The sequence below is a fragment of the Triturus cristatus genome, chromosome 6, assembly GCF_964204655.1.
Source record: "Triturus cristatus chromosome 6, aTriCri1.1, whole genome shotgun sequence".
Classification (NCBI taxonomy): domain Eukaryota; kingdom Metazoa; phylum Chordata; class Amphibia; order Caudata; family Salamandridae; genus Triturus; species Triturus cristatus.
Window position 1 is genome coordinate 1,020,542,438 of NC_140589.1, and position 12,420 is coordinate 1,020,554,857.

Below are 12,420 nucleotides of genomic sequence, written 5' to 3' on the forward strand. Positions count from 1 at the left end.
CTTGAAGCAGGAGTTCCTTTATAAGGTTATGGTAATCTGAGGTGACTTGCAATAGCCTTAACATGTACACTAGTGAGTACTTTATCCCGTATAATACATGGTTACACCACCACCTCTCTCACAAACCACTTAAAACATTGTTGTGTAGCTCCTTCATATGTAGGAAAGAGCATGTTTGCAAACGTGAAGAATAAAAATAAAACTACCAGTGCAAAATTAAATACATCAAAAACCTGTTAGAGATTTGTTGCAAACAGACATTAGAAACACTTCAATAGAAGTCAGTTATTAAAAGAAAAAAAAATTGCTGCAGTAGCTAGGAATGTGTAGAAACATGCAGAAAGATTCTAGCTTTTCTCTATCTAAGGAGTGCGAAACAATAAACATGTTCTCTCCGCTTATCATTGTAATCTAGAAAAATATAGCAGAAGAAAGAAAAGCAGCTTCTGTTTTCGTTGCTTTAAACAGCAGTTTCCATAATACTTTGTGACCTGACCTGCCTTTCAACTCGGCTGCTTGCATCAGGCATTGCGATGTCAGAACTTGACTACAATAACTTATAATAGTCGAGTTCTGATATTTTATTTTTACAATCAGCGACTGGGCATGTCAAAAGTTGCCAATTATGAAGAAATTAGAGACTGACGATTATACAGGAATTACAGAACCCTATGCATTAAAAGGATATTGCAAGCCATCTCAGAGTTCCATAACCTTATAAAGAAACTTGGTTTTTGACCTCGTACCTCTATATAGTCATGGAACTCCTCAGTGACTCGCAATTCCCTTAAATGTACAGCGGGGTACTTTATCCCATATTTTTTTATAAGAGCACATCTTTTTATTACTGATTACTGCAATGCACTGTAACTGATCATTTCCTGACAATGATTGTTTAATCTACGTTGTATCTGCTCTGCTTCCCTATGGATTATCTTTTCAAAAATACGGAGTATTCAGGTCTACTAACCTTGCAATGTGTTTTCTGTCTATGCAGTATCATAGAATGTTTATGGATTTGCATTGTTGTGCACTTTGTTTTCTCAGAATACTTTCACAATTAGTAAGTTCATATCAGTTTGATGTTATTAAAAGATCCTCAGTAGTGAAGCTTGAATTCATGAGGGTGCTGGTACTGGAGTTTAATGGTTTCCCTGTTTTCCTTTAAGCAGCGGGGCAGCGTGTGAAGAGACTTTTCATAAAACATTTCCACCGCTAAAGAATTGGGGCTACAGACCGCAAACAATCAGAAGGATAAGTAGAGTTGGTTCTCATCTTAGCCACGCCTTTCACCTGAGGTTAGAGATAAGTACACAACACAAGTACTGCAGCAGAACACATACTTTGGTACAACAACCTCTACATCATTACCCACTGTACAGGAGAAATAACAAGTAAAGGTCAGCATACAAATAGAGAGATGTAGCAGGTTTGGTTGACAATAGGGAGAGTTGCAGCAGGAGTTACATTTTGGAACCAATTCTCAACATAAAAACATGAGATTTAATTGTTGATGAACATGCATTAATAAAAAAGTGCTGTTATCAATATAAGCATGTTTATAAATTGAGCTCCTAATATGATATGTCCTGAAAACAGAGACCAGGTTTCCAAATTGTCCCAAACTATGTAGAAGTTTGGAAGGTAGCCACAATTCAGTGTACAATATTAAATGTCACCTTCTGAACAGCAATAACAAATAATTCACTGTAAAATATAAATTAGTATCTTTTCCAGATTTTACCTGATTTCAGTGCTGTATTGACTATAGTGACAATCAAAGCAGCGATAATGATTGAAGTATCAAACCTGTATAAATTAATGTTAAAAAGAGTATTCAAATATAAGGAATTGAAGTTGCACAAAATTACAGTTAACAGTCACAGTGAAAGCAGATATCACCACAGCTTACAAGAACTATTTATGTTTCCATAGATTCTTACATCTTTAAATAAGCAATGGCAAAGCTGGTTGGAATGGCCTTGGGTAAGGTGTTGCATAGGTTAATTTTATTTATTGGAAGCATAGTCACAAAAATAAAAATATAAATAAAAAAATACAACACCACGTAAACAGAACAACCCTTACTTTTGCAATAAAATGCTTACTTAAGTTAAGAGAATAACTACTACGTTTAATTATAACAGAATCGAATGGGTGCTGTATAGAAAGCAAGTATTCTCAGAACGTGCATTAGAACCCTTTTCACTTTAAATTACAATCACAGCAGAGAGTATGTAGCTTTACGGCTAGAGCAGTCGACCTCGAAGCTGGGGAACCGGGTTCGAGTCTCGGCAACAACGCTCAACATCCTGTGATTCTGGCCAACTCACTTAATTTACCCGTGCCTAACAAAATTAATGTGTCCTTGTGTAACGAAACTGGTGCTCATGAAAAGTGCTCTGATACCTGATATCTTCGGGTCTCGTTCACGCTATATAAAACTCTAAAAGAAACAGGAAAATCTAAAAGGTACTAATGATCTGGAATTGCTGTAACCTGAATTCATAGTTTAAACACACAAGAATGAATACATAATAAAAAAATTATAAAGAATAGAAAGAAAAAACACTAGCAAAGTAAAGTCTTGGCACATCAGCACAGGCACTGAAGTGACCTTATTTTTTTATGCAGAAGTGTACTTGTGATCAGGCAAAATGCAGTCACTCACAGTGAATGAGAGCCAATGGCTGAAGCAGGCTGACCACTTGCTCCATGTTGTATGCTGTGATGAGTGGACAAAGGGAAAGACCATTGGGTGACAAATGCTGACTAAAAGCTCCTAACAAGGTCTCTAGGCCACAACTGAAAGAAAACAAGGGCCATTGGCAAAAACAACAATTACTTACCATAAACACAAGTTCTGTATGACAAATGGGTCAAATCCTAAACACTTTGCAGGTAAGGTGTGCTTAGTAGAGACAGGATATACACTAGAAAATTACATCATTAATTGTCACACAAACAGTAATTGTTGAGAAATGGTAAGTGTATTGAGTTACACATTATTTGTCATAAAAAATAATGTGTTCCTGATCGCGTTTTTAAATTAATGCAGATGGATGATAGGGAAGAGGAAAATTGGTGTAAAGGAACGAGGGTAGCTCAGATAAATCAGCGTTTCTCACAACTAGATTGTACAACTGTTTTTACTTTAGAAAATATTCTTCACTATGAAAACAAAAGCAGAGCAAATTGCACAACAATCCAAAAACTTTTTATGACAGCAATGCAATAATAATAAGTGACCTCAGTCAACCATAGCGCAACAGGTGGTGCAAAATCCATTCAAAGTGAATCATAATGTGTGTGTATGGTACATAAACATGTACTTTCTTAATGAAACAAAATCTCATGGCACAGTCTTATTAATTTACTATGGATGAAAGTTATCGGTAAACTTATCAGTCCAATATTTCAAAATTCCCTGTGGGTTGTGATCATTCATATTTTTCAATATCACTGTGTGTCAACACAATAAGGTGAGGGACTTATTTCAGCTAGACGCTACTCGTAAGTTTGTAAAAAAACAGACAGCGTCGGTTTATTCCTTGTATCCAGTTCCCTTGTCCTGTCAAATGTTGATGCGTTTCGACCTCATGTTATTTTAAGGTCTCCACAGGACTTGGGCTGGTGTATTATAGCATGGCCTAATGTCATCTTTGTACTCCTCTGGCCATCTAATGTCAGGTATACGCTTCGGTTGGGATTTCTGCCGGATTAAGGCCGGAATAAAGTAGCTACCTTCTTCCAGGGATCAGAATTTTTTAATGAAATATCTTTGTTAAATCTTGGTTTGAGCTGTCTAATTGTTGATCATGTTGTGATAATCTTTTTCAATCCCTCCATATAGTTGTGAATACCTCTTTATGGGTGGCAGCAGGGTCTGCAATTTACCACTCGCAACCTGCACGGATGAGTGGGCTTTGTGATTTCTGCTCAATGAGCCAGATGGTTTCTCTTAAGTAAAAACAGTGGTACAATTTAGTTGTGGGATAAGGCTGATTTATTTTAACCGTACATGAATTGATTGAAACTTCAGCTGTAGGAGTACTTTTTTCTCGTTGCACGAATATTGGAGCCTATCTTCTGCTTTGCTTCATATTGGCCAAACCCATCATTGTTTTTGCTGGAATCTAAATGGGCCACAGAGTAATTTCAGGGGGTAAGTACAATGAGATTGGCAAATAACAGGATCCTGGAAACGGTGGAGCAAGAGAGCTAGTTGGTGAGGAATGTGGGAAAAGCCCCATGAATTGTCAAAAGTAAAGGTCAATGGAAGCACCCTGTCTTGGGCAAAACCTGCTTAAGCAAGTTTGCCACTTTCAATTACAGATGCAATTCAGATCAAGACTCAAGGCCCCCCTCTTCTGAGCCCACAATTCAAGCAATTCTCACGCCTGGCTTACTTTTTCCACATTTGTTGTCATAAATGCATCACCTATACTTACACTTTATAATATATAATATCCATGCCTTATGCCTCGCCTGTATGAAGTTTACTCTCACTGTTATTATAACTAGGCTCTCTCTATATAATGGCACCACAGGCACTAATCACTATCTCTCTATATAATTTAAGTAATTATGCATCCGCAACTATATAAACAAAATAACAATGTAACAGGAACTATGTAACTTATGAGCCCAACTATGTAACCTTTGTGAGACACACTCATCTACATGAAATACGATGAAATCACTCTCTAACTGTCATCATGTAGCTAGGCTTTCCAAATCAATGCTTCAGCACATACCAGCAATTACTTCTTGAAGTATGCACTACAAAAGCAAAATAAACATAAAAATATGGGTAAGTGATGAGTATAATGCCAGATATACAACACATAGCCATCCAACCTGGTGTCTTTATTGAAAGTGGGTGGTATTAAAGGGAAGTTGAAGAGGGTTGAAAGTATGACATTATGTAGAGCTGCAAATGCATCTACGATTAGGCTACATAGGAGACTACTGCAATGATCATGGGTTGCTCAACCTTTTGCCATGTGGAATGGCAAATGGGAGTGGATCTTTTATAGTAAACGTTTCTAGAAAAAGGTGGAGGGTGAAAGAAGATGCAGTCTGAGAGAGTTTATAGTGTCGAGGGGTTAGTGAAGGAGAGTATCTCACTCTTGGAGGAGTTCGGCATTAGCGAAGACAGCAGTTGAATGGATGGTGCATTTTCATGAGGCATTTCAAAATATGAAGGTGAGGAGAGGGGTGGAAAGGAGAAGCATTGACCATTGTCAGCTTATGGGTTGAAAGAAAAGCTGCATGAGGAATTACACAGGGCGACGGGACCGAAGGCTTTGAAGAAAGCCCATTTGTTAGATAGTTGATGTTGAGCAGAGCTTCTTGCTTTTCTTGACGAGGCAGAAGGCTCATTGTGTGTCCCCCATGAGCTTTTGTTCTCTTCTGTTCACCCAGGAATTATGCTGCTGTCGCCTGTATCTTGAGAAATTTACCTTTTTAGGTCTTCGCCTCCATTCTTTTGCCTTCTGGGGACCAGCAACTAGTGGTGCCCCTTGCACTGAGCAAACTTTCTGCTATCAGTATTTAGGGCACAGTTGTGTAAGCAGCTTTCTTGTCATGAGAAAATGAGGCAGGTGTTCAGGTTCAGAAGGCATACACTCAACATACCCGGAACTCCTACCTACAAGCGGCGTTCTTTCTCCCTCACCTACACTGGCTGCCTCTGTGCCTAATATCTGTGGTACAAACTATTTCCCTCTATGTAAGGAGACGGAACAGCAAGGAACGTGCATGCAATACATTCAACTCCACTTTCAATGGGACATTAGCTAGTTGCTTACCACGTGTGTGCCTTCCTTTATTCATTTATTTTGAGCCCATAGGTTGACATTTTCCTGCTGCTCTTTGTCCTTGTTCTGCTTCATGCTGTTCTTGCTCTCAATATTTTTAGGCTTTTTCCTTCATTTTGTAATCCTTCTCAGAGAGATTTGCTACTCCACATATTTGACATTAGTGGCATTGTGGCTACAGGAAGGAGTTGCTCGTTCCTCTAGCAATTAAGCTAGAGAAACAGGGTGAACTTTGTATCCGGTGGTTGGCAGCTGTTGGTGAGGGAAAGCCACACCAAGAAACAGTGAAAGAATAGTTTCTGGGAAAAGTGGCGAACCAATTAGGGCCATGCATGAGATGTGTTGAAAGTTGTGTATTGTAACCTGCAGCACTGAATATCACTGAGAGGACAAACAGAATGAGAATCAAGAAATTAAAATGGGGACAGGTAATTTGATTCAGAACTCAGATAGGTTGTGAAGTTGTGGAACAATAGTTGTTCAACGTCTTGAAGAAAAAGGGAAGCTGAAAGACAGGGCAGTAGCTGGTGGAGGTGTGCAAGTCTAGTGTGGTTTACTTAGTAATGACATGACAGCAGTTTTGCAACACTGAGGACACATGCCACATGGAAGGGAGTGATCAAACAGAGGTCAGGCATGAAAGACACGGAGTTGAGTGCCAATGCCTGATTAGTAGGGGTCTAATAATTTGCAAGTGTGGTTAGGGTTAGTTAGTAGTTCGAAGTATGAGTATGTGGTGGAAAAGGATGAGAGCTTGGTGAAATTAGTGAGGGGTTAGTGGAATGGCTTGCATAAGTGGAAATGTGAACAGTAGCCTGGTTAGTGGAAAACACAATACGAATTGTGGGAAAGTAAAAGCTAAATATGACATGGTGTGATGAGCATGTCATGGTTATTCAAGGAAGAGACTATAGTGAGTGGGTGGTGAGTGTAGACATTACAGGTTTCAAGCACTGTGAGGTGAAGATGTCAAATATGCAAGTCATTTCAAAGCTCACTAGGTGCTCTGAAGAAAGTTGATTTGCGCTGTGAAAGGTGAGAATGTTGTTGAGGTTGCAGGCGGCACAGTTTACCCAAGATCAGAGCAGGGCTCTACGAGTAAATGTATAGAGAGCAGAAAATTGGCTGAAGGTCAGTGTCGAAAAGATTGCATGAGGTGGAACTAAGAACTGTGAAGAATGCTTTGGAGTGGGCCAAGGACAATTTTTGCACTCTGCTAAACTGGCAAACACAGCTAAGGAGGTCTGGAAAGTATTTCCTGATGCGTCTCCAGCGTCTGCTCTTATGAATACATTTCTTCAATTGGAACACGTAGCCCATGATGTATCACATTTGTATAATGTGCTGAAAAAAGATAAATCAAAACAGCCTATTATTGTCCAGCAGGGATGGGACTCAGATTTAGAAACACCACTAACTGACAAAGAAGGGGATTCAACCTGTATTCAGTTCCAAACCATATCTAGCAATGCCAGGTTTAAGTTGATGAATTCTAACTTTGTCCACCGTACTTATCTGGTCCTGATGAGGTTACATAGGGTTACCCTGACTAGACCCTCAACTTGCCCTAAATATAGAACGGGACGAGCAGATTTTCTCTTTATGACCCTGGGCTCTGTCGGGTTATTACAATACTGGCAAATGGTAGGTGACAAATTATAAAAGACTGCTGGGCTGCAGGTGAAGACAATTGTTTGACATTGACTGCTTGATAACATTCCAAAGCCTTTGGGCTCCAAATTGAGGCATACATTTTCATCCCTGGGATTGATCATGGCGTAACACTGAATTGCTACTTAATAGTTCCATCTACAGCCCCCAAAAATAATTTAATGGGAGAAAAAAGTACTGGAATGGGCAACTGCAGAGGAGAATAGAATGAAAATGGTTATGGCGAATTATAATGTGCTTGAAGATTTGTGGAATCACTCTGAGATCATTCATTTATGGAATGGGGGAAAAGCTAGATATCAGCGAAGTGAAGGCAAAGATACTGATTGACGTGGCTTTTAATTGCTTGTTATTTATATTATGTGGATATGACTTGTGATGATTATTATGGATCATTTGATGTACATTATCACCATTATGTATGAGTATTCCTTTATAAAACACTTATTAATAAAGTCTGAAATAAAAGAAGTGTGGAGAATGGTTGTTGTGGATCTGATCGAGATAGGTATGGATCAAGTTGGGTGCGTGCTTTACTCAGCTAATGGGGATTTCATTAAGGATTTAGGATTTGAGGAAGCATTCATAATCAACTGAATCGGCACAGTCGGATGTTGAGGGTGTAAAGGAAGTTGCAGGGAGATACAATACTGGACACTAGGATAAAGCTGAAAGCAGTACCACACATCTGGCAGGGGCGAAGGGAGGGTCAAAGAAGGAACTGTCTAAAAGTGGTGGGTTAAAGTGAATTTGGTTTCAAACAATAAATAGGGCCTTATGAGAACTGATGAGTGTCCATTTGTTTTCATTTTGTGTGTCACATTTGATAGTTTGCTGCACATTTAATAAAGGACAGGACTGTATTCTACTGAATAAACAAAAAACAGACTCCAACAGCAACAAAGCTGGGTCAAGATCAACATAGTGAGCTTGCTTTTGCTCACATTATAAGAAAGTCTAGAGGAAATTCATGTCACAAGCAGTGTTCCCAGTTCTACCAATCGTTTTGCATCTTAGATGAACTCAGAAAAGTGTGGGTAATTTTGAGTGGTGAAGTGTAGACCTGGTATGCCTCAGAAGGAACGGGTCTTAGTTTGCTTTTGTATTAAAGGGCGCGGCATGTAGTTTGAGATATAAAACGCTTTGTCCCAACACATGAGCCTCTAAAGCCTATGTTTTTTTTCCCTACATGTGTCCTAAGCTGATGCATCTTCAGTGGCTGGTATTGGATGGCTTCTATCACAGCACGTCCATTTTGTGAAGACAATGAATCAAATTTAACAGGAACATAGATTTCATCTTGCTCTTTAAACTAGCACTAAGAGGATGATGGTCACTGGAGCATTAAAGATCTATGGCTTGTGGGAAATCAGCAAAAGATCTTCTGTAAACCTTGCTCTCTTTGTAGAATGACACTAAATGTATCTACCAAAAAATATATAGAAGGGTGCTGATAAACAGTCAAAATAAAGTAGCCAGGGCTGTGTGGTGTTGTAGATGCATCAACTTTCCAAAGATGTCTTTTGTTATGAATGATAAAGCAACATCAGGAAATAATACCCTATGCACACACAATCATTACATCTGGTTGCTCACGCTGAAATGCATTTCATAAGAAGTAGAATTATTTTTTTATTTTAAATTATTTTTATTTTTTATTTTATTTGTGCTTTTCAAATACAATACAAAAACAATGCATAATTCCAAATGCATGGGATCAGTACAGTTGGCAAATCACTTAATATCACAGTAGTGAGATGACATTATCACAACAACCTGATCTCATATAAACCCAGGATTACAGACATGACAGAACAGGTGAGGGTTTACGGGCGAGGGTGAACAGGTTAGCATGGTAATTACAGTCCGGACATTAGACATCCATACGTGACAGGAGATACGATGTGAGCGCTCTCCAGATGTGTCGGGGCTTGGAAGCGGATGGTAACTCTTCAGCGTAGGAGGTGAGCTGGTCACCGCAATACACCAAGTCCTGTAGCCACAATTTAGCCGTAGGCGCTATTCGACTTTCCCAACAGATAGAGATCCTGCGTTTAGCTATTAGCAATGCGATAGACATAGGTTTCCAGTTAGAAGACTTTACCTTTGCCCCCACTCCCAGCAGACACAGCTTCGGATGACAGACAAGCGGCTCAACAATCATCAGACCAAGTATGCGTACAACTTCACCCCAATAGTCAAGTATTTTAGGACACTCCCAAGCCAGGTGATAGAACCCTGCTCCAGGTGCACCACAGCGCCTACAGGTATCAGATTGTCGGAGCCCAAATTTAAACAGCTGTGCCGGTGTATAGTACAACTGATGCAAGTATTTAAAATGCACCAGTCGTAGGTTTCCATTAGACGTCAGTTGTCCCGTCAAGCGGCAGCTCTCTAACCAGTCGTCCTCCGTGAGTGGTTCGGGGAGCACAGTATTCCAGTTATCCATGGCAACAGGTGCCACGGGCGCCATGTCACGCTGGGAAGTAATGTAAAGTCTCGCAACCAGCTTGGTTCCGGATGTAGCCATGTATAGGAGTTGCAGGGCTTCGAGAGTCGGCGGTTCAGATGGTAAATGCGGATTAAGTGCGCGCATTGCAGAGCGCATTCTAGTATATAGAAATATCTGCATGGCAGAGACCGCACCACGTGCAGCCAGCTCTACTGAGGTTATGAACCGGCCTCCAGGGAACACGTCCGCCATAATGGAGAGCCCCATCCCCGCAAGTTTCCATAGCGCACCCGATTCTTGGGTTACCGAGAGGTCAGAATGGTCGAGTAGGGGCATGTTTGGGGCATATAGCGGTAGTTTGTGCGCCCGTTGACCTAGCGTTCGCCAAGTGTGAGACGTGATTTGAATCGTATCAAATTCTTCCCTCTCAAACACCGTGTGTGAATTTACGATCATGGCCTTAAGGGGTATAGGATGCACTGCACCCGCTTCTACCGCCATGTGTGGGATGTATGCCGGGTCGTGCTGCCAGTAAGAGGCATAATGCGCTTGTGCACAGAGGTAATAAAGATAGAAATCTGGGGCTGCGAACCCGCCCTGTTCATACGGTAAGGTGAGTGTTTCCCACTTAAGCCGGGATTTCTTCCCCCCCCCCAAGCTAATGTGATCAGGAGGGAGCGAAGAGTATCAAAAAAATGTCCGGTCAGACGCACCGGGATATTTAAAAAGAGATATAAGGGAGCACTACCATCTTCATTAAGGCTAACCGGTCTGCAAAGGACAGGGGCAATTTGATCCAATGATGCACCTGCTCCTCCAATCGCGTGATGGCAGTGCCAAAGTTATATTGAATGCCCGTATACTGGTCCCTATGTAGCCAGATCCCTAAGTACTTGACCACATCTGAGCACCATGTTAAGGGGTATTCCAAGTCAAAGGGGCGAGTACTGTCAGTAAGAGCGAATATGGTGGACTTGGACCAGTTGATGCCGAGGCCTGAGAAGTGTTCAAACCGAACGTATTCACGGATGAGTGGCGCCAGGAACTGCGCCAGTTCGCGAACATATAGCACCATGTCATCGGCATACATGGAAACTGCAAATGGGCGCTGATAGAATCTCAGGGCCGATGCAGCATGCCGCAGTATACACGCCAAGGGCTCCAACACAAGCGCAAATAGCAGTGGCGATAGCGGGCAGCCCTGCCGAGTGCCACGGTGGATGGAGAACTTGTCCGAGAGGTGCCCATTAATTCTAACTCTAGCTTTTGGCCTAGTGTACAACAGTTGTATCCAATTCGTAAAAACAAACGGGACGCCCATGCGGTGGAGGACTGCAATCATGTAGGACCAAGATATCGAATCGAACGCTTTTGCAGCGTCGAGCAACACTGCTGCCGCCGGGAGTGTGGGCTTTAGCACATGCATTACCGCAAAAATGGTGCGCAAGTTATGGGATGTGGAATGAGCGGGAATAAATCCCGATTGATCAGGGAGTACCATTATCGGAAGAAGGAGTTGAAGCCTTGTAGCCAAAACCTTCGCCAGAATTTTAACGTCAGTGTTTATGATAGACAGCGGACGATATGAGTCGCATTTTTCAGGCGGCTTATCAGGTTTCAAAAGGGCAACCACTAGCGCCTCTCGCAGGGTCGGCAGCAGACATTGGGCCTAATATGCCTCCTTATAGTGTTGGAGTAGACACGGGGCTAATTGCTCAGCATACGCTTTTATAAAATTCAGCCGGTAGCCCGTCAGTACCCGCAGCTTTCCCACTAGGCAGAGCAGAGATAGCGTCCTGTATCTCCCCCAGCGTGAGTCTATGCATTAGGAACTCTTGTTGCCTCCGTGATAGCCACACCAAGGCGATATCATCCAGATACTGTTCTAACTCAGCCGTGCTAGCTGTGGGGCGGTGGGCATACATCTTATTGTAGTAATCAGCGAACGCCCGCAAAATATTATCGGTGTCATAATGTGTATCCTCATCCACCTTAATTGCCTGAACAACCTGCGCCTTAGAGTGTGGGTCTAGGATGCGGGCCGCAAACGTTCTCCCCGGCCGGCCACATTACCCATAGTACCACGCTTTACTCCGTCGGGAGAGATGCCTAATCTCTTGGTCAGCTGTTTCGTTATAAGCTAGGATTTTCTCTTTTATCTGCGCTAGTATGGCCGGGCTAAGCCAAATGCAATATTGATTTTCCAGGTCACCTAGCTCCCGTTCCAGAGTCACCATGGTGTGACGGAGAGATTTCAAGACCTCAGCCTGGAGGCCTATACATGTACCCCGATTGGTCACCTTAAAGGCTTCCCACAATGTTGCCATAGTTTGAACCGACCCTGTATTAAATGAGAAGTGATCCGCTATAGCCTTACGGACATCCTCCACAAACACCGGATCAAGTAGGGAAGAGGATTGTAAACGCCACTGAAAAGGGGGCGGGACATGAGAGGGCAGCGTCATGTCCACAGCC

General features: G+C 41.8%; 1 protein-coding gene across 1 annotated transcript in view; it reads right to left on the bottom strand.

The window, feature by feature from the left end:
- LOC146820941 (two pore calcium channel protein 1-like) overlaps positions 1 to 12,420 on the bottom strand; it is a 653,069-nt gene that overhangs the window by 184,768 nt on the left and 455,881 nt on the right. Inside the window, exon 12 of the mRNA XM_085609765.1 lies at positions 1,745 to 1,809. Coding sequence (XP_085465891.1) covers positions 1,745 to 1,809 — 65 coding nt within the window. The remainder of the gene's footprint in view (positions 1 to 1,744; positions 1,810 to 12,420) is intronic.